The following is a 26,035-nucleotide window of genomic DNA, read 5'->3' as shown; positions in this document are numbered from 1 at the left end:
AGAGGTGATGGCAATAGGTTACCATGCCCTATCCACCCAGGGTTAATTATGGTCTACAGAAAGGTGAAGAGGGGAGGGGGTGAGGAAGTGTCTGTCAGTCTGCTGCCCTAGGGAGGAGCCCTAAGTCTGAACCCCTTACTCCCGCTATAGAGGTGCATGTCATCCATCCATCAGTCTTAATACAAACAGTAAATTGAGTAACTCTTCCTGAGTTACACTCAGGGCTTTTTTTGAACACACAGGAACGCGGTTCCGGCTGGCTTGGTGTCAGGGTAGTGGCCTAATAGGCAAATGAATTCCTGCTGGACTTTTTCAACAAAAAAGCCCTGTGTAAAACAATGGTGACATCAGGGGGTGTGGCCTAATAGGCAAATGAATTCATGCTGGCCTTCTTCCACAAAAAAGGTCCTGGTTACACCCATGAGGATAAGTCCAGAATCACAGCTGCCAATGGAACTGCACCACAGCAAAATAATTATGGCACCATAACATGGGCAGCTATAATCATTTTTAACATCTTAGGCCTGCAAAGAAAAAAAATACTATAAAATGAAGAATGCCCTTTGGCTTCATAACCATTAGACAGATGAACAGATTAGAACATTTTGACGTATCTTTGTCAAAATTACTTTTATTATTGCAATGTATTGTAATAATATTTATATTAAAAAAAACCATCAAAGAAAGCACTAATACAAGAATAATACCAATACATTACTTTTCACCCCTTCCATCCCCCTTTTTCTGACTCCTGCCGGTGTTTACTTTAATTGCTAAAAATACAAGGTAATAACTCTTTAAAAACCTTATACTCTAATCTCTTAACCTTTATCAAAAGAAAAAGATATTATTAATCCAGTAAAAAACCAAAAACCATTTCTTCTTTTCTTTGTAACCATTCAACTGTTTTCAAACATCACTAAATGTCCCTTTACTTTCTAATGTTTTTCAACATATATTTGAAATTTCTCCCAATACATCTTAAACTTTTCCAAACCATAGTCCTTTAAAATTCTTGTAAGTTTGTCCATTTCACTCCAAGACATAACTTTTAAAATCCAGTCACATTTTTCTGGTATTTTATCTTGCTTCCATAGCTGCGCATATAATATCCTTGCAGCTGAAAGTAGATACCACACAATAGTTCTATATGATTTCGGAAAACTTTCCATTTGTAATCCCAACAAAAATATGTCTGGAGATCTCTTAACATCATAACCTAAAATTTTTGATATTTCTTTCTGAATCATTTGCCAATATTGTCTCGCCTTTTCACATGTCCACCACATGTGGTAAAAAGAACCTTCATGTTTTTTACATTTCCAACATCTGTCTGACATCTGATTGCTCATTTTTGCCAATTTCTTAGGTGTCATATACCATATATATAACATTTTAAAACAGTTCTCTTTAATGTTATAACATGTAGATATCTTCATAGAGTTCTTCCACAAGTGTTCCCATAACTCCATTTGTATTTCTTTGTTTATATTAATTGCCCATTTTATCATTTGAGATTTAACTACTTCATCTTCCGTAGACCATTTCAATAACAGTTTATAAATTCTTGATATCAATTTGTCATTATCACCAAACAGCATTCTTTCCAATTCTGTTTGTTCTTGTCTTATACCTTCATTTTTAATGTCCTGTTCCACCAAGCTCTTAATTTGTTGCATTTGAAACCAATTATATTTGTAGTCCAATTCTTCTACCGATTTTAGTTCAACTTTCTCACCATGCATCTTTAACAATTGTTTATATGACAACCATTTCACTTCGGAGGTATCTGAATATAACTTTATTACTTCCGTTGGCACAATCCAGAGCGGTTTTCTCTCATCCCCATATCTTTTTTATTTTAACCATGTATTCAACAAGTTTCTTCTTATATAGTAATGTGAAAAAACCCGTCCACCTTATTTTCCCCATAATACATATAAGCATGCCAACCAAAATTTTTTCCATGACCTTCTAGTGTCAGTAGTTTTCTATCTAATAACATCATCCATTCTTTAATGTTGTGAGCCGCCCTGAGTCCGCTTGCGGAGAGGGCGGGATATAAGTCGAACGTAATAAATAAAGAAATAAATAAATTTAATGCACACCAAGCATACTGCATCGTGGTATAACTTTAAATCAGGCAATTGGAAACCTCCCCTTTCCTTTGCATTTGTCAAAATTTTCATTTTAATTCTTGTTTTTTTTCCAGCCCACACAAATTCTGAGATCTTCCTTTGCCATTTACTAAATTGTTTGTAATCCTTCACAATTGGGATTGTCTGAAATAAAAATAAATAATAAATAAATACAAATAAATAATTCTTTAATATTTTCAGTTATTAATTCTTTCATCACTTTGACCAATCTGGCCTCCATGGCTTCAGGTTGTTCATTAACTTTGGCCATCTTTATCTCCTCCAAAGACCTGGCCCTCGGATGACGCTTCAGTTCTCCCTTATGTTCAGACATTACTGTCCTCCCATTATAAATATAGGCTCTAAAGCTGGTCTCTTCCATTCAAAATTGAAACACAGATTCTGATAGCTTGAAACACGCCCTTTCCAATGAGCCCAAAATCGCCGTTTTAGGAGCTTCCTAACTCTAGATATTAATTTTTAAAGTTTTAATGTATTCAAAATGGCGTCCGCGATTTTTCTGGCTCCTTTTTAAAACTTTTTCTCTTTTTCTCTTTGGGCCCACCAAAATTAATTCTAATTATATAGTCCAATGTGTTTCACCTTATTATAACAATATCTGCCAGCTCCACCAAGTTTTAAAGTCCTGTTCTTTTTAAAAAAAAAAATTTCAATTTTTGACCTTCCTTTAATGACCACTGAAGTTTTTCTATGATTGATTAGTCCTAGAGGATCCAGGAAGTTGAAAACTTGACCTTCTTTCAATGGCTCCCTCCTGCTTTTCTTGCCACGAAGTCCCGTTCTCTATGATCAGGTATTCTCACGATGTTTACGCCACTTCCTGTGACGTCTTCCAGTGCAGCAACTCTGTGACGATGGGGGTTTTTACAGAAACCGCAAGTTTTCCAAACATAAGTTGTTTTTTTTTACTTTTAACTTGGCTTTTTAGATCCTAATAGTCCCAAAATTACCCCCTTCCCTTCTTCTTAACTTTAGAAAGTTGTAGTTAGTTCCAAATTTTAGTCCTTTTTTCCCAAATAACTTGTATTAGTCCCGGAGTGATAGATAATGATCTTCTTATCTTGGGATCAAATATATCCTCTTTAACACCGTCCCTGCTGAAGATAAATGAATAGATACTAAAATAGTCCAAAGAAGGCATGAATCATGAGGGGTTTAAGTCAATTTAATGACCACGGAAACCTCTGTAGACGCTGGAATGCAATCCTTCGCTGGGGATCTTTCTTTTCTTTTTTTTTTTTTTTTGCAAAAATGAAGTTTATTGTAAAACACATAAAAAAAAATACATACAACACCACATAAACCAAACAAGACATATAACAACACAATCCCAGTGACGAGCATACAATGACCCCCACCATTCCACCCACATAGATAAGGAGTTAAACAGGTTATATCAAATAACAATATCAATGTCTTACCATCATACCAATACTTTCAGCCCAAAGATACAATGGTTCCCAAGATTTCATACATTCTTCCCAGTTACCATCTCTTAATCTTACTGTCAAAATGTTCATTTCGGCAATATCTAATACCTTAACTAAAAATTCTTCCTTATCCGGAATTTGAGGAAGCTTCCAGTACTTCGCATAAAGTATTCTTGCTGCAGTTATCATATGCAACAATAGCTTTTTTTCCCCCCAGGGCAGATTTTCTTTACAAATACTCAAAAGATAGAGTTCTGGAACATGTTTAATCCTTTTCTTACGAAAAACCTTATGAATCCATATATTTACATAAGTCCAAAATTTTTTGGCGAGTTCACAACTCCACCAGATATGATAAAGTGTCCCCTTAATTTTTTTACATTTCCAGCATTTGTTGTTGTACATTGGGTTTATTTTAGCTAATCTTTCTGGGGTAATGTACCACCTGTACATCATTTTATATAAATTCTCTTTTAGAACTATTGCTTTAGTCAACCCGATATTATTTTTCCAGATTTTTTCCCACTCCGTTAACTCAATCGTGTAGCCAAAGTCCTGCAACCACTTTACCCAACTTTCTTTAACTACTTCCTTCTGCATCTCATATTTTAAAAGCCACTCGTAAATTTTAGAAATAAGCTTCTGAGGTTCGTAAATTATATTATCAAATTCATTTATCTCTGAGTCTTTCGAGAACCCCCGACCTTTATCTTCCTGGAACATCGATTTAACCTGACATCTCACCCACCAATCCGAAACTATGTTTTCATCGAGTATTAAGTTGTTATCTCTATCTAGTAATGTAGCATAGTTATACGACTTTCCCCAATCATAAATGTTCGGGTGTGTAACCGCTTCCACTGGGGATAGCCAAAATGGGGTATATAAATACACTCTCTTTTTGATTTCGATCCAAACCTTATAAATTGCCTTACGTATTTCATGTCTTAAAAAGTCACTATTTCTCTGCGGTGGATGGTACCAGATATATGAGTGCCAGCCCTTAATTAATCCAGCGCCTTCCAAAACTAACAGTCTTTTATTATCCAGCAAAAGCCATTCTCTAGCCCAGGCTAGACACGCTGCCTTATAATATAATGTCCAATCCGGTAAGGCCATTCCTCCTCTTGATTTAGCTTCCTGCAGGACTTTTAGCTTAATCCTTGGCCTTTTACCTTGCCAAATGAAGGCCAGAACTTTTCTGTTAAGTTTTTGTAAAAACGGCTTAGGTAGTTCGATTGGGATAATTTGAAATAAAAATAAAATTCTAGGGAGAATGTTCATCTTAATCGTTGCTATCCTTCCTAAAAGAGAGATTTGCAAATCTTTCCATTTTTCCAAGTCTAATTCAATTTCGTTCAGGATCTTCTCATAATTGTCTCTATAAAGGGATTTCACATCATTTGTTAAAAATATACCCAAGTATTTAATTCTCTTTTCATGTTTAAATCCTGTTTTGGTCTCTAGTTGCATTATCTGTTCTTTACTCATATTTTTTGTTAAAAATTTTGTTTTTTCTCTATTAACTTTGAATCCAGAGACCTCTCCGAACTGTTGTAGCCTTATTAACAATTTATCAATAGCAGGAATGGGGTCCTCTAGAATAAACAGTAAATCGTCCGCAAAAGCCTGGATTTTAAATTCTTGTTCTTTTATTTTCAGGCCCCTAATTTCTTCATCCTCTCTTATCTTTTTAATTAAAAGCTCTATTGTCATTACAAAGAGAAGGGGCGACAAAGGACAACCCTGCCTCGTCCCCTGTTCTATCTCAACCGCTTCTGATATATTCCCATTTATATTTATTTTCGCTGTTTGTTTAGAATATATCGCTTCTATACATCTTTTAAAATTCTTGTTACAGCCTATCGCTTCCAATACTTTACCCAGGAAATTCCAATTAACGTTATCGAACGCTTTTTCTGCGTCGAGGGAAATACCTGCAAATTGCTTTCCTGGGTGTTCTTTATAGTATTCTATAATATTTAAAAAGTATCTTAAATTCCGCTGCATCCTTCTCCCAGGAATAAATCCAGTTTGGTCCTCGTGCACAATACTTGTAACAATTTTCTTAAATCTCTCTGTCAGTATCGTCGCAAAGATTTTGTAATCTGCGTTCAGGAGGGAGATAGGTCTATAATTTTTTATATCTGTTGGGTCCGTCCCTTGTTTATAGATTAAAGAGATTAGTGCTTCCCTCCAAGACACTGGGATTATGGCCAATTGTTGTATTGCCTCTACGACTCTCTTGTATGGAATTAAAAGCAGATCTTCAAAAGTTCTATACACTTCAACCGGTAGGCCATCCAGCCCCGGTGTCTTATTGGATTTCTGTTTTTTAATTGCCTCGATTACTTCATGAATCAAGATAGGGCTCTCCAAAATTTCTTGTTGTTCTTTAGATAATTGCTTGATATTGGCGCTTTTAATATATTCCTCTTGTTGCTGTTCAGAGATTTCTTGCTTTCTATAAAGATTTCGATAAAAACTTTGAACAATTTGCCTCATTTGATTTTCCTGTGTAACTTCTAAACCTGCTTTATTTTTTAACGAGCTTATAATTCTTTTGTCTCTCTCTTTCTTAAGCTTGTACGCTAACCATCTACTTGTTTTGTTGGCATTTTCGAAGTAATTTTGCTTGGCCCATTTGAGTTTCTTTTCTAATTCTTCTGTCAACCATAAATTAATTTGATGTTGCGTAGCTTGTATTTTAGCTTTTATCTCTTTAGTGTTTCTAGTCTTTTGTTGTTTTTCATGTCCCTTCATCTCGTCTACCAAATCATTATATAATTTCATTCGCTCTCTATTTCTTTTAGCTGTGTAGCTAATGGCTAACCCTCTAAAAAAAGCTTTAAAGGTATCCCAAATATTTTGTATACTTGTATCCTTCTCTAAATTGCATTGAAAAAATTCCTTTATTTCTTTTTTCGTTCGTTCCAAGAACTTAGTTTCTTTTAATATCTGGAGATTTAGGGTCCATCGGCTATTTCTTGAAGGGTGTTGCAAAATCACCTGCACTGGGTTGTGGTCCGCAAATGTTTTAGGTAAAATATTAGCTTGATTAATTAGGGGGACCAAACCTGTTGACGTCCAACACATATCGATTCTGGACCAGCACCCATATGGATGAGAGTAAAATGTAAACTCTTCTGCTTGGGAGTTTTTAACTCTCCAAATATCAACCAAACTTAACTCTTCTGCCATTCTAAAAAAGGTCTTAGGTAAGGCGCTACGTAGTGAAAGTTTCTTATGTTTGTCAAATTTTTTATCTTTTTTAACGTCAAATACTGCGTTATAGTCTCCTATAATACAGCAGTCTTGTACTTGCAGTTCCACTAACTTGCCATGAAGCTCTTTATAAAAATTTTTTTGCTTATCATTAGGGGCATATATGTTCACAACGAAAATTTTCCTTTTATTAATTGTGGCCTCAATTATTAAAATCCTTCCCAATTCATCTTTGTATATCAATCTAGATTCTATATTTTGCTTGACATATATAGCCACCCCTCTTTTTTTCCCGACATCGCTTGAGTAATATAACTGTCCCAATTTTTTATTCTGCAAAAATTTGATATCATCCTTTTTTATATGTGTCTCTTGTAGACAAACTAATTGGGCCTTGGTTTTTTGAAGTTGCAAAAAGATCTTTCTTCTTTTTTTGGGTTCATTTAACCCATTTACGTTTACCGATATAATCTGTAATCCCTTCTTGTCTGTCATCCTAGTAACGCCTTACTACCTGATATATGCCCCTGGTCTCTCTTTGTGTGCTGTCTTGTTTTAATTCTTTCTCTTTTAAATTTCTGATTATCCTCTTCCTGCTTCCCAAACGGGTCTGTATCTTCTTCCTGTTCCTCTTCTACATCAGATCTTTGGCCACTTAGATCAACAAAACTATTCCAAAAATCCTCCATTTGTGTCAAATTTGTAATATTTTGTCTTTTATTTTGATAGATAAAAAAAATACCCTCTGGGGTCAGCCACCTAAATTGTATTGACTGCTTTACTAACCAGTTCGTTAGCTTTTTGTATTCAAATCTTCTCTGACGGATTGACCACGGAACATCTTTTAAAACTTTAATAGTAACACCTTGCCAGATCAATCCGTCCTCTCTTGTTTTCCGTTGTATTTTTTCACACGTCACCACTCGGGAAAACCTGATCAGTACTTCTCTTGGCAAGTTATGTCTTTTTGTGTACGCTGTAGAAACCCTTTTGATCCAATCAACCTCTCTCAAATCTTCCAGTAATGGATCCGTCCCTTCTACATTAAGAATTTCCAAAATTTTTTGTTCCAAGTTCTCCCCCCTCTCTTCCGGAACATTCTGTAGCCGAAGTATGTATGCAGCCTTTTCTAACTCTAATCTGACGACTCTATCCTCCAATTCTGTCAAGTCTGACTTATTTTCCCTTACCGTCTCAGCTGTAATTTTACTTTGGTCTTCCAGATTTCCCATTTTGGCCGCTAAACTATGCAACTGTTGGGTGTTTACTAGAAGCTGCTTTTGAAAGTCATCCTCTTTTTCATTGGTCTTTTTAATTTCTCCCAAAAGATCAGTTTTCATTTCCGCCAAGGCCTCTTGGTTTTGTTTAAAACCTGCCATCATCAAGGCCTGCAGTTTCTCTATAGGGTCTTGATTCTCTGCTAATGGTATAGGTTTAGGGCCTCCTGGAGATGTACCTTGACCCAGTTTCTTAACTTTCGCCTCCAACTGTCTCTCTTTCTTCTCCTTATCTCCCATTTTTTAAATAGTTCTCATTCACAAGTCAATACAAATTAAATAATATCCACCTGCCTAGTCTTTTTTAGCTCAGACTGGTGTCTGACCCTACTTGCTACTAATACCAAGTCTCCCTCTACAACCAAAGCTTCAATAAGGTTCGTTTTCTGTGCAGTATGGCACTCATAAGAATTTTAAGAGATCAGCAAAAGCAATGTCAACAATGTCAACCATTCATTTTCTAGCATCAAGGTAATCCATAGTTCAATAAATCAATATGTCAATAATTCATTGTTCTCAACACCAACGATTAAACAATTAAATTAAACAATTAAATTTAAATTCATTTACAACTATGTCCGTTTTCCTCTCCTTCTTTCTTCTTCTTTCCCTTCTTCTTCTTCTGTGTTTTCCCTCCTATTATTTCAGTTAGCAAACATCTCAGTTCAATTCTAATCAGATCAATTCTCTCCCTTTTCCAATGAGACCCAGTCCGCTATAAAATCTTAGCCGGGTCTAACAGACCATATCCCACCCTCTGTAACTGGGTCTTAAACAATGTATCAGTAGTCTCAGTTTATAGTTCAGCGGGAAGCCTACGAAATGTACTAAGTGCCTTCCAAATTTCAATCATTCAGTCTCTAACTCCTTTTCTTTTACACTGATGCAGGTTGTAAATAACGTCAGTTCTCATTCCTCGCCATACTTGTCTAGTTCACCAAGCCGTTAACTCTCACGTCTACTTCTAGTCTTCTAATTTTCTCCTCCCCCTTGCTCTTCCACTCTTTTTTTTTTTCCTCTTTCTCTTCCCCTATTTTTCCAAGTCCTCCAAATCCTCCTTCTTTCTACTCTCCCCTGCTATTAATTCAAAGAACTCTTTCCAAAAAATACTAGAAGAACCCGAGTCTTTAATCTTTTACGTCCGTCACTCGTTCCTGCCGTTCTTAACTTACAGTGTTGGTTCTCCGCCGTTCCTCGTCGTCTTGGTTCTTACAATGTCTGATAAGCCTCGGCAAACTATTCGGCAGTCCTCCAATATTATGCAAAGCACATCTTCTGGAAACTTAATCCTCGCTCTTTCCAGCTTCCCCGTCGCCTCAACCCCTTGTTACGAATCAATTCACCTCAGGCGGGCCTCCGATCCTCCGATGCCTCGGGCTCGACTCCTCTCGCTCCGCCGACCGCCTCACCCGCTGCAACCGCTAGCAACTCTCACCCACGCGACCGGGCTCAAACACAGCCACTCCTCTAGGCCGCTACTGCCGCCGCCGCAACTCCTCCTTCACCCGCAACAAAAGTTGCCAGCTCGTCCTCTCTCCGTTGCTCAGGTAGAAATTTTTATATTTCCTTCTATCCACGCTTAACTCTTTATTGTCTTTAATTTGGGATAGTCTATTGGGTCGCTTCTGCCCCGTCAACTCCTACTCCGGTGGCCTGGTTAAAACGCCGAAGCGTCGGAAAGCCCCAGGCGGGGGAAAGATAGGGGAAGAAGGGAAGCCTCCGCTGCCCCACTAAACCCCTGCCAGCTCCCCCAAGCTTCGAAGCGTCGTACTGACGTTTCTTAAGAGGCTTCCACTAACGGGGAGCCTCTCTGGAGCCCTCAAAGTCGCAGCGCACGCCGGAGCTCGGCAAATGCCCTGTGTCTCACCACGCCATCTTACCGGAAAGCCCCTTCGCTGGGGATCTTTCAAAGCCTCGGAGAAGCCCCACTGGAACTCCTCGTCAGCCAAAGTAAATCCCCTCAGAATTTCCAAGGCATGTCTTCGCCTTTTCCCTGTCTGAGAAAAGTACGCAGTTGGCGTTGAAATCACCTTTTCTGCCCAAAAACAAAGGCTCCGGTCTGCTCCTCTTTGGAGAAGCGCCTTAACTCTCCAATCCCGGAAGTCCATTTTGACGTATCTTTGGAACTACTGATTTATTTTTTCATACTTCATTCACAGGGAAAAGAATCTTCAGTGCATATGTGCCAGATGAAGATGACATGTTTGTTGACCTTTGCATTTACTAGCTCTGTAGCATTAACTTGGACAGTGTATTTACCTCACTGCACCTGTTATTTAAAAAAATAACTATGGTTTCCATGGGTTAAGACTGAAGTCGCCCTCATTTTAAAACATGTACTTCCGTCCTTGACCCATTTCAGTCCGGCTTTCGCCCGGGACACGGGACGGAGACAGTGTTGGTTGCCTTAGTGGATGACCTTCAACGGCATCTGGATCGGGGTGGCTCGGCGGTGCTGATGTTGTTAGACCTGTCGGCGGCGTTCGACACGGTCGACCATCGGCTACTGACGTGCCGCCTCGCCGACGCAGGGATTCAGGGGTTGGCCTTACAGTGGCTTTCCTCTTTCCTTGAAGGTCGGGGACAAAGGGTCGCAATCGGGGGGGAGCTATCTCGGAGGCGCTCACTTGATTGTGGCGTGCCCCAAGGGGCGGTTCTCTCCCCGATGTTATTTAACATCTACATGCGGCCTCTTGCCCAGATTGCCCGAAGGTATGGGTTGGGGTGTCACCAGTATGCTGATGACACCCAGCTCTATCTACTGATGGATGGCCAGCCTGTCTGCGCCCCGGAAAATCTTGACCAGGCACTACGGGCCGTGGCTGAGTGGCTCAGACTGAGTGGGCTGAAGTTAAATCCTACGAAGACAGAGGTCCTTTGCTTGGGCCGCCGCGGCCCAGGGAGGGGGATCCCCCTGCCGGCTTTTGATGGTGCGCCGCTCACGGCGGCGGACAGGGTCAAGAGCCTGGGGGTGCTATTGGAGCCTTCTTTAAAGATGGAGGCTCAGATAGCAGCCGCTGCCAAGTCCGCATTTTTTCATCTTAGACGGGCAAGGCAGCTGGCCCCCTTTCTGGAGCGCGACGACCTAGCAACAGTGATCCATGCTACGGTCACCTCAAGGTTGGACTACTGCAACGCCCTCTACATGGGGCTGCCCTTGTCTCGGACCCGGAAACTGCAGCTGGTGCAGAATGCCGCAGCCCGGCTGTTGTTGGGTCTCCCAAAGTGGGAACACATCCGGCCGGGTCTCCAGACTCTGCACTGGCTTCCAGTGATATACCGAGTCCGGTACAAGGTGCTGGTTATTACCTTTAAAGCCCTATATGGCCTGGGACCTGCCTACCTGAAGGACCGTCTCTCCCCACATGTGCCCCAGAGAGCACTGAGGTTAGGAACACAAAATCTCCTCACTATCCCCGGGCCAAAAGAAGCCCGTCTGAAGGCCACCAGGGAAAGGGCTTTCTCCGTTATGGCCCCGTATGGTGGAATCAGCTGCCGGAAGAGGTGAGGGCCCTGCGGGACTTGGCGCAGTTCTGCAGGGCCTGTAAGACGACCCTCTTCCGGCTAGCCTATACCTAGCCTATATTTAGCTAGGATAACAACTTGAGGTAACTGGCCAGCCATCTGTTTACAGGAAACTGAATTACTCTGTTTTTAATGTTTTTAACTGTTTAAATATTTAACTGTTTTATATTTGAAATTGTTTAAATTTTAAGTTTGATTAATTGTTGGAAGCCGCCCTGAGCCATTCGTGGGAAGGGCGGGATATAAATCCCAAATAAATAAAAATGTACTTTGGAAACCAGTGACATTTCCAGGCAAAAGTCTTACAGCAACTTACTTATGACTCATTTTATGCCTACTAGATGTGACAAGAGCCAAATGAAGATGGGCTGTAATGGAGCCTTCTGTTATACATACTTAAGAATAACTGAAGTAACTGGAACTTAAGAACCCTTAACTGTGAATTCAACTGCAGTGTTGGGAAGTAAGTAACAGCAATACTAAGAACATGCCCTCTGATTTTTGTCAGTTAGCCTGCTCTTGGTATACAAGATTTGTACAACCATCCTTTTGCTTCATCTCAGCCATTGTGATAAAGCCTGGCAAAGGATAGTTACCATCTACACCTAAAGTATGAAGTGGGCTACAGTTGACAAAAGGTTATGTTAAAATAAATCAGTCCCGAATTCCCTTCCTGGCAGCAAGAAAAGAGGAAGACTCAAGATATGATGGATTGACGCCATAAAGGAAGTCATGACCCTCAGTTTGCAGGACCTAAGCAAGATTGTTAACCATGTGAGATTTTAGAGGTCATTAATTCATAGGGTGGCCATAAGTTAGAAGTGACTTGACAGTGCTTAATACACACATACAAGTCTTTTGGCACTGGGACTACCAACAGCCCCTGCTGTGATGAGCACATTGCTCTTGAAGGCTTGTACTAAGAAGACTGTCAAACATTTGCTGGTTCTGTCTAAGCCATTAATGGCTTGAAGGGTCAAAACCAGCACCTTGCATTGAACTCTGAAACAGCATTTCAGGATCACAGTAATATGGCCGAGAGCACCAGTTTCTGTCAACAGCTGAGCAGCTGCATTCTATACTAATTGAATTCTCCTATGCAGAGCAGCCCTTGGCCATTTGTATGGTCTCATTGTAAGATTCCTTCGTCTGCTATATTCTGAAGAATTATACCCTGTCACAGATTGGGATTTTCTGTTCTGTAAAGGAATAGTTCCAACTCAGAAGAATATCAACAGCTGTTGAAAATCAACTACTTTATTGCTTGTTCCATCTTGACAATGTGTCCTTTCTGTCTAACTTTAGGCCTGCTAGGAATGTGGCCCCTTTTTAAAAATAGCTCAGCTAAGGCTAAATCACCAGGAACAAGAACTTTGTGTTTTGTGATCATCTTCAAAAACAGCAGAATCACAAGCAGGACATTCTCTCTGGTGCAGAACAGTATTACACGATCCTTTGAATCTCATGCTATTTTAAAACAAAACTTCTAAGTTTAAAATAGAAAACACACAAAGCTTGCATGAAGCAATGAGCCAGTTTACCAAAATTAAGCTGTAGTTTACAGTAACAAAGTCCTTACCTCAGGGTAATACTCAGCTGTAGGTATAAGATGCTGGATCAAAGCATCAAGAGAGGCTGAGGTCAGGTTTCCATCTTGAAAGATCAGCCCTCCTTCATCATCTTCTTTGGATGGATGGAGATTATGAGGGCTGAAGCCGCAGGGAGTGAACATGCTGGTAGAGCTCAGTGTTTGGGGCATGCCTTCCTGCAACAGAGGAAAGACAGACGAACAAGATATTAACATGAGGAGACAAGTTAAATCAAACCTATAGCCATAAACCGAAATGTTGCCAGAAAGTTAATGAGGCAAAGAAATATCTATATTCATAAGCCTGAGAAGATAAGTTTGGCAGGGAATTTGGTCCTTTATTCATATCTTCTATAGGAATTTGCTTTCCAGGTTTAGAATATTGCTACGAAGGATTTAAAAAACCCCTCCCTTCTCAATAGGTATTTCAACATAGAAGTATTTTTTTTAAAAAAAAAATTGCACTCTTTTAATTTGATATAGTTTTTTTTTGTTTACTACTTTATATCCTGCCTTCCCCCATGGCTCAAGGTGGCTTATAATATATAATTAAAGCATCATATGATGATAAACCCCAAAATTCCTTACCGACCTAATAAAACATAATAAGATGCAATAAAATGCTAACAATTTAACACTCTAATAAAAGCTCTGGTGAAGACAGCATCCGTGCAGAGCCTCCTGATACTTTCCAAGGACAGCATTCCCCTCTAGAGTTACCAACTGAAGGTTGGTAAATTCCTAAAGATTTGGGGGTGGATCCTGGGGAGTGTGTCCTTTGGGGAGAGAGATCACTGCGGATGTGATGCTACAGAATCTGACCTCCAAAGCAGCCATTTTCTTTGGAGAATTAAACTCTGTGGTCTGGAGATCAGATGAAATTCCCAGAGAACTCAGGGATCCACCTGGAGATTGGCAATCCTACTCCCCTCACCTCCTTGGGGGGCCCATTCCATAAAGTAGGAGCAACCACAAAAAAGCTTGGGCTTTTATTGCTACCAGGGAGCCACTTTTAATGAGGGGGCAACCAGAAAGTATCAATCTGAAGACTGTGACGCATGAGGATGTACAGCAGACAGTCCTTTAGATATGTGTTAAATGGTAGGACAATGCTGGATTCTGAATTGGTGTGGATTCCCTCATGGCCAGAAAAACTGTAGGACTGAAATGACTACATGTTTGTATCCTTTGTAAATAAAGAACAAAAGTTTCAGCTGTTACTTATGGGTAAAGTGGATGACACAATGTGGTCTGGTAATTTGCTTGAAAGTTCTGGGTTAATATTTTAAGTCTGGGTGTGAATCAGCTGAGAAACTTTGCTAAACTGGGCTCCTTCTCACCCTCCACACTCCTTGTGTCAACGAACACAAATGGTGTCTTATTCTGCAAATTGTGCATTTAGTAACAATAAATAAGTTAATAGAATATTTAAGCTGTTTAAGGATTTCAGAAATAAACAGAAACCTGAAATTGTGGTAGCAGAATCCAAGTGAGGAAATGTTTTTGTTTTTAAAAAGATTGCCAACATACCAGTTCCTTGGACTTGTTATGGAGCGGGGAGCGCCTTCCCATAACAGGGCTTAGCTTTCTGAATGATAGTGCAGTTACAGCACTGACCAGCCTCCTGTCAGTGGAGCATTCTTTGGCCAAAGGTGGCTGAAACCTATCTGCTTCTACTTCCAGTAAGCTGTGAAACCGGAAGTAGGTTCTCAGGTGTGGCACCAGCAGCAGCCAGCACTTTATCATTGCTGCTGCTCACATCATCATTCATGGCAAGTTCTTTTACTGTGTCCAACCCTTTGAAGTTCAGACTGCTGACACGTGTTTCAATGCAGAGGAGAAACAAAATTATACAACAGAATGGCCATTCAGAGGGACACAGTGGTGACATTTAGCAAATAACAATGGCTCCACCATTCCCTGAGATTTTGACCACTGACTAGCATTTGTCACATCACAAGTTTGACCAAAGGGAGATGGAGGATTTAACTTATAAGAGGCAGTCAATACACTGGACCCATACATTCTCAGAATTCAAGCATTATCCACAAAACTCTCATTACCCCATCATTCAATATATGCCACTTGGTACTAGGACATTTTACATCCCTTTCCAAAGAAGCTATAAAAATATTGCCAATGCTGGCTGCCATGTGGATCACCAACTCCAACAAAACCTTCTTCTTCTTAGGAACCAAAAGAGACTCCATGAAAGCTTGTTCTTAATTTCAAGAGACAAAATATTTGTAAACAGTAATTGAATTTGTGTGGCTCTAGCAAGGACGAACGCCACAGTAGGATCTTTTCTTTAAAGAGAGTGCAATATGCTTGTTAATAAGGATCCCTCCAGTCTCAAATAATTGCTGCTGTTGGGCCACTGTTTTTCATAAAGAAAACATAGTGCATTAAATCTAAAGATGGCCAAATCTCATTTGCTATTTTCAGCTTTCCCCACCATTTTCATGTTTTGTTTCCATGGCAGTAATCTCAGTAGTGTACATGTTTGGATAAGCTAAAGAATAAATCTCACAGATGTCAAACTATCATAGCCAAAATGTTTTTTTAAACACATTCTCAAAACTGATATATGACAGAATTCTGTTTACGGTTTATGTTATGTAGTTCTTCCCAGTCATTCCTATTTGTATTAGCTAATGGAAATATACTTGTACAGAAGTAGGGCTGCAAATCCCCAACTGGAAGTCAGGGGATCCCCCAGTTTGGAGGCCCTCACTCCACTTCAGGGTTATCAGAAAGCAGGGGGGGAGGAAATGTCTGCTGGGCACTCCATTATACTCTATGGAGACCAATTCCTATAGGGTATAATGAAGAATTGATTTGTGGGTATCTGGCGGGGGGGGCTGTTTTTGAGCAAAGGCACCAAATTTTCAGCGTGGCATGCAGTGGCTCTCCTTAAAACACCCCCAAATTTTCAAAAAGATTGGCCCATGGAATCAAATCCTATGAGCCCCAAAAGAAGGTGTCCCTATGCTTCATTATTTCCACATGGAGGAAACGCGTTCAAAAGGCATACGAACCCTTTAAATGTGATTGCCAGAACTCCCTTTGGAATTCAATTGTGCTTGTCTCACCCCTGCTCCTGGCTCCACCCCCAAAGTCTTCAGATATTTCTCAAGTTGGACCTTGCAACACTATTCCCAGATATTGGCATATATATATATATATATGGTTGGTCTCCCGCCGACCAAATGGGCGTGTTTGGGGCGGGGTTTTATATTTTTATTCTCTGTTGTTTGCCTGTTTTTCCCAGTCCCAGTTCAAAATAAAATTGAGTTGCATCTTAACCACAGCTGAACTCACTATTTTACGCTGGTGACGAGGATGAGCTTCGTCTGCGTATGCAACCCCGGAAATGGAGCTGAACACTAAGCTGGTTGTTTGGGTAGGCAACCCCGAGGTCCGCACTAGCTGAATCACTGCTGGCATCACAGAGCTGAAACGCTGCTGGTGAGGAACTGTCGTCTCCACCATCCAGCACAACCACAGCTGCCACCATTTTGCATTGCAGCTGTCAAGAATAGTGTACCGCCACGCTTTCTACAATGCAACCAGGCATCTTCTGAAATGATTGCCGACTATGTCACCATTTTAAGGAAAGCAATGCGGCAATGCAAATTCACCAATCTCAAAGAAGCACTGTGATAGGCTAGTCTGTGGTCTCAAAGATGAGAAACTTCAACATTGGCTGTTTGCAAAAAAGGACTTAGATTTTAAAACAGCCTATGAGGAAGCCATTGCTGCTAAAGCCACCGACCAATCAACACTTGAGGTTTGGAAGGCATGAAATCCCACTCTAGCTCACAAACCAGAGACTTAATTGGATGGGGGAATTTCACAAGATCTGGGGAGAAACACACAGCTTGCTGCTCAATATTAACAGAGGGATAGGGAGTGAACGAAGATGTGGTCTAGTTCTCATCTGAAGAGTGAGGCACAACGGCAAAGCATAGAAAGTGGGTGAGCTAAGGGTCTATTTAGCACCTCCCTTCAATATTATATCAGTTCTATACTTAAGCTGTCCTCTGATTGGTCAGCCTACTATTGAATATGTTTGCCAACCCTTACATTTCCAGTCTGCCCCACCGCCACAATAGTGCTGCCTTTTACATGCAGCTTCAAATAACCGCTTTAGATAGCTTGGTGGGAGAAACTGTTTCACATACAAAGCTGGTTAAAATAATTCTCAAGTCTGTGGCTATAAACATTCAGCTCCATTGTTCTATTCTGTTGCAAAAGAACTTACATTGGTTGGTTTTAAATAATTCTGTGAAACTATGAGGAGTGTTGGTGAGAGAGATTTATCTATCTATCTATCTATCTATCTATCTATCTATCTATCTATCTATCTATCTATCTATCTATCTATCTATCTATCATCTATCTATCTATCTATCTATCTATCTATCTATCTATCTATCTATCTATCTATCTATCTATCTATCTATCTATCTATCTAAGATTTATATCCCGCCCTTCCCACTAGGTGGCTCAGGGCGGCTTACAACATATAAAACTAACATAAAATCTAAAATTAAGCATTAAAATTAACATTTCATAATTTACAGTTAAAAATCTAAACATTTGTTATATACATACACTTTAAAATCAAACGGCGGTCCTACAGCTACACTCATCGGTTACAAGTTCAGTATTTGATGTTCAGTATTCGATGTTCAGTACTCAGTGCCGATTAGTTGTGGGCCAGCCAGAAGAGGGATGTCTTACAGGCCCTGCAGAATTGCTCGACCAAGTGTAAGGAGGGATGACTATAAATTGAGAAGGTTGGTTTTCTTATTATTTGTTTTTTCTGTGATACATTTGACATATGTAATTAATTTTAAACTCCATTTTAGGAATTCAGGACAACTTCAATAGTCAAGGTAACATCATCCCATTTTAGTCTTTCTCAAGACCACATAAATTGCATGCCTCAACCTTGGTTCCAAAGCCATCATGCTATCCACGACACCAGGGGTGGCCAAACTGTGGCTCAGGAGCCACATGTGGCTCTTTCACACATATTGTGTGGCTCTCCAAGCCCCCCCTGCCCTGTTGGCTGGCTTGGAGAAGGCATTTGTCTCTTTAAATCACTTCTCCAAGCCAAGCCAGCTGGAAGCTTAGAAAATGCATTTAAAATTAAAGTTGCTTTCTTTCCATCTCCACCTCCCCAACTATTTCTTTCCTTCCTTCCTTCTCTGATGTTGCTGCCTTGCACCTCTCAAACATCTGATGTTCATGTCTTGTGGCTTTCAGACATCTGTTGTTTATTCTATGTGGCTCCTACGTTAAGCAAGTTTGGCCACCCCTGCACTACACTATAATTTATTATTAGCTGTAACATGCAACATATTTGTAAATATGTTTAGTACAAGACTGCAGAGCCCCATGGCACGGGGCAGAGTGTTAAAGCTGCAGTACTGCAGTCCTAAACTCTGCTCACGACCTGAGTTCGATCCACGGCGGAAGCTGGGTTTTCAGGTAGCCGGCTCCAGGTTGACTCAGCCTTCCATCCTTCCGAGGTCGGTAAAACGAGTCCCCAGCTTGCTGGGGGGAAAGTGTAGATGACTGGGGAAGGCAATGGCAAACCACTCCGTAAAAAGTCTGCTGTGAAAACTTTGTGAAAGCAATGTTACCCCAGAGTCGGAAACGACTGGTGCTTGCACAGGGGACCTTTCCTTTCCTTAGTACAAGATTAGTGTGCTCTCCATGGAAAAATTGTCCATCATATAATGAATTTGAAATTTGAGGGACATCGTATTTGAGGGATTGCTAGTTTTCCCCAAATAATGAGATACAGAGGTGTTAACATTTTATCTGATTAAAACACACAAGCATTAAAGAAAAGTGCCTAGGATAGGTAAACACGAATATTTTAGAAAATTTAATCTTGGTACAGCTAGGGGTTTTTGGTTTTCCATGTAGTAACAAAAGGATCTGTAGTTATATCTACACTTTTCTTTTCCTAACATATATATTGCATTCAGTAGATTCATTTAAATTATAACAGACCTCTGCTGTTTTCAATAGCCTATAGCTAATACTTATAAGACTTTATTGAGCTGAGCAATGTCTATTGTGAGATCATTTTGCCATATATTTAAACTAAAAGTATACAGAGATTTGTTTTTGTTTTTTCCTTTAGGCAGCAGCTCTCCCATGTGTGCACACTTGCACTTGTTTCAACTGAAAACAAATTTCTTCCTGTAATCGGTGTGTTTTTTGCCCAATCAGGATGCAGTTCTTACAGATTGTCACCTTCACACACAGGACATCCCCCGCCCCCATCAAATTTCAGTCATGCAGGCAAATGGAAACCTATAAATGCATCATCTCAATATGAAAACTGTATTCATACAGAAGGAAATATAACGTTGCTTTCCTGGCTTACATAGAATTTAGACTAGAGTCATGGAATGAATGTCAAGTAATAACATATTTTATTCATTATATTTCAACTGATAGCCATATATGAATGCACAGGAAGTTGGAAGTGGGCTCAGGATACTATTCATTTAGTATATTTTCATTGCACCTTTCCTCCAAGGAGCTCAGAGTGGCACACCTCAGCCTTTCCTCCTAAATTTCACCCTCAGAACAACCCTGTGAGGTAAGTTAGGCTGAAGGATTGAGCGAATGGCCAAAGGTTATCCAATTAACTTCATGACGGAGTGGGAATTTCAATCTAGATCTCCTAGATTGTATCCTAAAATCACTGAATAGCTTGGGTAGGTGATTCTTTCTTCGCCTAAGATATCTGACAGCTGTGCAAGCCAGCATGGTGTGCAGTGGTTAGAGTACTGGACACGATCTGGGAGAACCAGATATTTGAATCCCTGCATTGTTACGGAAGCTCACTGGAAAACCCTTGACCTGTCACTCTTGCAGGGCCCAGCCTACCTCACAGAATTGTTGCTGTCGTGATGATAAAATGGAGGAGAGAATGATGTTAAATTTTATAATTTTTATTGGTTTTAACTACAAAAAGATAAAGCAAAGGATACATAAAAGGGGGAAAGGGGCATTTACAGAATGGGAAAAGCAGAAACAGAAAAAAGTACAAATATATCAATTATAATTCTACCTCCAAATAGACTACCCAGATCATTCTACCTGCAAGTATAAAGAACTCCATATATTTTACCATCCTTTCTTTCAGTACAGAAAATTTTTAACAAACTAATACTAGCATTATGAATCTAAATTCTTCTTGAACACAAATAAGTATATAAAGTTAAGAAAAAAAATCCAAAACCATCTCAACACCACTTTTACCTGCTTTAGCTTAACCCTATTATAAGCACAAATTAAATTGTTGGTTTAACAAAATCCTTATTAAAATAAACACATAGAAATCATATCTTGATCTTTAACAAATTACAAAAAAATACAACTTAATAATTTGTGTATCTCAGTCTAAACAGTTTCTCCAAAGAGGCATGTTAGAAACAAATCTACCAGATTACAAAACAATTGTGCTAGCTACCTTTTCAAGAATTAATCCAACTCTTACATCAATATGAGCCTTTTCACCAATTAAACATACTATGAATAAATCTGCTATATATAAAAAAAAATGTTATCTGCACTCTTTAGCATTAATCCAGATTAACTATATATATAATTAAAGTTTTAACAACTCCCTTCCTTCTTAAGGATCTCCCATGTTCTTTTAAAATCACATATCTATTCATTATTAATAATTGCATATTTGTTTACCAACAAAAAAAGAAAGAAAAATCAGAGTTCAGGAATCCTTCTTCCCAAAATTTAAACACTTTTAGATTCCTTTAACTTCCGTATCCATATTACACCAGAGACAACCCACTTAATGCGACCCAAACATCACACTTTGCCTTTTAAAATCGCATGTCACTTCTTAGTGAAAGTTCCATATCCAGCCATCCACAAGAATGAAAAAAGTTCAAAATCATTCTTCCTGAAAGCTTTCCACATCTTAATTTGCTAGTCGGCATGTACCTTTTCTCTTCTCAATATGGCCTGCCCCATCGACAATGAGAGGAAGAATTCAACGCCATTTCCCCCTCTCTGCATGACTTCACTGAATCTTAATTTCCGGTCTTGTTTTACTGCTGCGACATAGGGATCCATTTTGGTTTTCTTTTGTTGGTTTCGGAGCATAACGCTTTCCCTTTCCAATTCCACAGACGTCGGAAGAATCTCTTTAGTACTCAGTTCCTGTAGATTTTCAGTCTTGCTAGCTTTCAATCAATCAATCAATCAATCATTTTATTTATATCCCGCCCTCCCCGCCAAAGCAGGCTCAGGGCGGCTAACAACATCAAATCAAATACAGTAAATTATACATTAAATATTTAAAGCAATAGCTAGTTTAACAGTTTAATTAAAATGCATAAGAATGCCCATTTGCTCTCTAATAAACTGCATTAATGAGCCAAGATCCTGTCTCAGAGAATTGATATTGCATAAAAAATCTTTTTTATAAAACATTTCGCTAAGCAGTGCCATTTTTCTCTGACAGCAAACTCAGTCTCTTAATCCAAGTTGAAAAGTAGCTTCAGGGTCCTGTTAAATCCACATTCCACAACAGCTCCAGCTGAAATTTCAAATGTTATCGTTTCAAATACAGTCAGGCGACAGAGACAGATCTCTCTAAAATCATCTCCTTTATGATCAGATCTAATGATAGTCTCTTTTGCATATGTCCAATAAGAATCCGGGTCGATTTTAGTATTTGTATTCAATCCAATTTAAATAGTTAGCAATACTTAAGATTGCTCATAGACTTTTCGAGGTCTCATTTCTCTTCCTTTGAGCTAGCCTCTTGTTGTTATGCAAAGCAACCCATTAGCCAGCGGTATTGAAAAGTCACTTACTTGTCAAGTAGAATTGCTACATTAGGAGTAGAAAGACGCTACATCAAAGGCATACTGAGAAAAGTGAAAGAAAGAAAGCAGTCGGGCGTTCATCTTTTTCTGCTGGTGCACCAGCTTTCATGGCTGTGGAGCCTCGGGACATGCAGGAAGCACAGGGGCAGCCGCCGCTGAACCCTTAGCTCCCTTCAAAAGTCCCATGCTGAAGAAACCCCCCTTCCAGGGCTTTTCTATTAGGGCATCACTTCCGTGACACCCCTCCAACAACCAGAATCAGAGGCACCACAGGAGGACAATTTGCAGACACCTCTGAAGGCAAGACGACGGAGCCCGGAACTTCTCAGGAGAGAATGATGTTATAAGCCTCTTTAGGTCCTCACTGGAGAGCATGACCGGCACATGGGCCATGTAGGCAGCTGCCTAGGGTGCTGCATGGCCTATCGGGCATTGCTCGGTGCCCCCTCCCGACACGCCAGCTGAGGAAAGAGGCAGCTTGGCCTTGCTCCCAGGCTACCTTCCCTCACAGGGGAGGCAGCCTGAGAGCAAGGCAGAGGGCCCATGCTGCCTCTATCCCCCACCTGAGACTTTCTCATGCTGTGAGAAAGTTGAGCAGGGGTGGCATTTGTATGATGGACTTCTCAAGAGGAGCCCGCTGTGCAAACAGGGCCATCTGGCTCCACTCAGCTTTCCTATGCCATAGGAAGGTGGAGCGGGAAGGCATTTGCATGGCAGGCTCCTCAAAAGGAACCCATTGTGCAAACAGGGCCCACATTGGGACGGGTGCTCAGGGCCCTCCCCCACTGGAGGGCAGGAGGTGGAGCTTTGCTAGGGTTGGCAAAAGTCCCAGCATTGGCCCTGTTGGAGAGAAAAGTGGAGTAAAAATAAAATTAAATAAATTGGAAGAAGGCTTTCTGAATATCATTTGGCAATCCCATAGGCTTGGGTGATATGGAGGCTAGAGGGGAGTAAAAGGACAGAGAGAGTAGGCAATAAATGCGCCCATAAAAATGAAGAGATGGTTCTAATTATGAATGAGGAGAATGCAGTGGCCAAGCAAAAAGGCAGCATAAGATTTCTATTCAGACCAACTGTGTAAAGCTTTTATCTCTTTAACAAGCTACAAAGGCTGTGCTTAAGACCCATGGGGAAACCCAGTGACAGATTGTAAGATAAAGTGTGGACGCCAGTCCTTTTGCACATGAATATTATTAACTGACTGCAGAAGAAAAGGTCAGCCTTGACACACAGTTAAAAAATGCATTTGTGGTGATGATTTGTAGGCTGTCACTTTCAGGCTTTGTTGGGTGCAGCTTCACAAGACAATAATTTTAAAGGCCTACCTTTTCCTACTTTGTGTATAAAGGACATGTAACAATACCTCTGTCTTCCTATTTTACTGACACATGTACAGTCAATATCCTCTTCTGCAAGCATGATTTCTGTGACACTGGTGGTAACCAAAGTCACGGCTCATTCAATGGTGTCACCTCTTCCTTGGAATGCTCCCCTGAGGCTTCTCTTTTCTCCAAGTTTTTGACTGAAGGGGTTCTGTCTTTTTAAAGCTTTTTCAAGACATGTACCTTATCTAAATAAACAATACAAGGTAAATTTGTGAGAAGAACATGACTATTAGAGAAAAGAACTTCTTGATGATAAACACAAACTTTGCTTTCGGCTGATAAATTAATGTTTGGGGAAAGCGGCCTCATCCATTTATCTACAACAGAATGGATAATAGGGCAATACTCAGTCCACATATATTTCTCATTTTGAAGTCAGGAGAGAAATTGACAATGCAGAGAGTGTCAGGGTCATCTTCACTTATCATATTACTTGGTGACGGATGTATGAACGGCAGCAACCAATCTGCACTGATATGAATTTCCCTCATTATCCTCTCATTACTCAAGATTGTCTGGGAAGTGGAATTAACTTTTGGTCAGGAGAGGTCATGAATGTTTAAAATGTTGCCTTCCTTTTAAGCCTTTCCTGCCCTCCCCTACAGTGTTGGACCAGATACACAGTGCTGTTATTATGATTTTGGCACCATAGTCTTCCCAAGGTGACATGAAGCTAAAAGATCTAATTTCATTCCTGATATTTCCTAACTCTTGACTGGACTTATCCTAGCAAAGCTATAGGTTTCATAACTATCATTTATTTTCTTCATCAGCTTCCTTCAGTAACTTGTGACTTGCTGTTTCCTGCCAAGATAATTTTTTGTTTTATTATCTCTCTCAATAAAATGCAGTTCTGTTACATGAAACTCACAGTGAATTATTGACAAGAGCAAAACAGCTGCTTCTGTTTACTTATATATTTAGGAGGTATCAGTGTCTCACATATCAATTTATAGATCACTTTGGAACAAAATGAATAACCTACTTTTCTCCTTTTTAAAAAACAATTTGCCTATTTAAGATATCTGATAAAGAAAATCATTAGTTGCTGACAAATTATCTGCAATGCAAATATGCTGATGAAAACACAGCTGTGAATGATATAAAGCCTTATGTACATAGCGAATTTAGAAATAGCTGTGTCCTCAATCAGAAAAATTAGTAATTACTGGAATGAAGTATGGCTCAATCAAATAACAGTGCTACTGTGAACCCTCCCCCATCTCTGTTAATGAAGAATAAAACTCATAAACAGTTAGATCAGGGGCATCAAATTTATTGCCCACGGGGCTGCAGACAGGCTTTAATATGGCCCACATCTCTTTTCTCTCCCCTCCTCCTCGGCCTGTCCTCACTCTTTGAAGCAGTTCCTTTTGCCTTGTCTTTGCTGGCTTCATAACTATCATTTATTTTCTTCATCAGCTTCCGCTGGAGAGCCAGTTTGGTGTAGTGGTTAAGTGTGCAGACTCTTATCTGGGAGAACCGGGTTTGATTCCCCACTCCTCCACTTGCACCTGTTGGAATGGCCTTGGGTCAGCCATAGCTCTGGCAGAGGTTGTCCTTGAAAGGGCAGCTGCTGTGAGAGCCCTCTCCAGCCCCACAACAGGGTGTCTGTTGTGGGAGAGGAAGGTAAAGGAGATTGTGAGCCGCTCTGAGACTCTTCGGAGTGGAGGGCGGGATATAAATCCAATATCATCTTCTTATCGTCTTCTTCAGTGGAAAGCTCTTCTGGGCATGAAAAGCTGCAAAGAAAATGCAGAATAGATTTTCCATTAAGGTCTCTGTGCCCAGACAAACTACTCTGGGATTGTTTCTAGCAAAACAGTGCTCTGAGACTCGAATAAGAATCCCCAGAGTAGAATGTCAGGCCTTAGCAATAGAATCTGTGTTCTGGGACTGGAATGACAGCCCCCAGAGTAGAATGACAGCCCCTGGGAGTGGCATCAGCATTCTGGGAATGGAATTCCACTCTGGGGACCCTCATTCCCATCCCAGAATGCTTCTGCTACTCCCAGGGTGCGGTCACACATCACATTAAAAGCGGGCGTGGAGTGTTCAAATTTGAACCGCTGAATATTGATTCGATGTGGGGCCGATCAGATGAGCATCCAAGAATGTGACTCATCTGTTGTTGAGTGATCAGACATCCAGTGCTATCACACTCTTTTCTTGGAGCGTGCATGATCAGATGGTGATTCCTGCGGGAGGAGGGGTGTTTCATTGAACATGCACCCAACCATTGGGAGGTGGGAAATCAAACATTGCTTCGGAGGTGGGGGAGGGGGGAAGTTCCAGAAATTGGCAGTGACAATGATATCTGAAACTCCTCCACATTGAAGATTTCCCCCTCTGTTCTGAATAGTGGGATAACGTCCCCCCACTCCCTGATCCTGTGTTGATGGGAGAAGCAGAAGCATTACCTCAGATTCCTGGATGATCTGGTCATGTGTATGTCTGCTGGGGCTTTTTTTTTAAAAAAAAGGTGGGGGTGGATGGCAGACGCTAAACATCCAAGGGGCAGTATCGCATATGAGCTGTCCAAACAGGAAAAACCCGAA

At 40.3% G+C, this 26,035-nt stretch overlaps 1 protein-coding gene across 1 annotated transcript in view; it reads right to left on the bottom strand.

Moving 5' to 3' along the window:
- RASGEF1C (RasGEF domain family member 1C) overlaps positions 1–26,035 on the bottom strand; it is a 161,576-nt gene that overhangs the window by 61,371 nt on the left and 74,170 nt on the right. The window contains exon 2 of the mRNA XM_060240381.1: positions 13,196–13,381. Coding sequence (XP_060096364.1) covers positions 13,196–13,375 — 180 coding nt within the window. The 5' untranslated portion in view covers positions 13,376–13,381. The remainder of the gene's footprint in view (positions 1–13,195; positions 13,382–26,035) is intronic.

This window comes from Heteronotia binoei, chromosome 5, assembly GCF_032191835.1.
Source record: "Heteronotia binoei isolate CCM8104 ecotype False Entrance Well chromosome 5, APGP_CSIRO_Hbin_v1, whole genome shotgun sequence".
NCBI lineage: Eukaryota > Metazoa > Chordata > Lepidosauria > Squamata > Gekkonidae > Heteronotia > Heteronotia binoei.
This window is presented reverse-complemented; position numbering and strand designations above follow the sequence as displayed.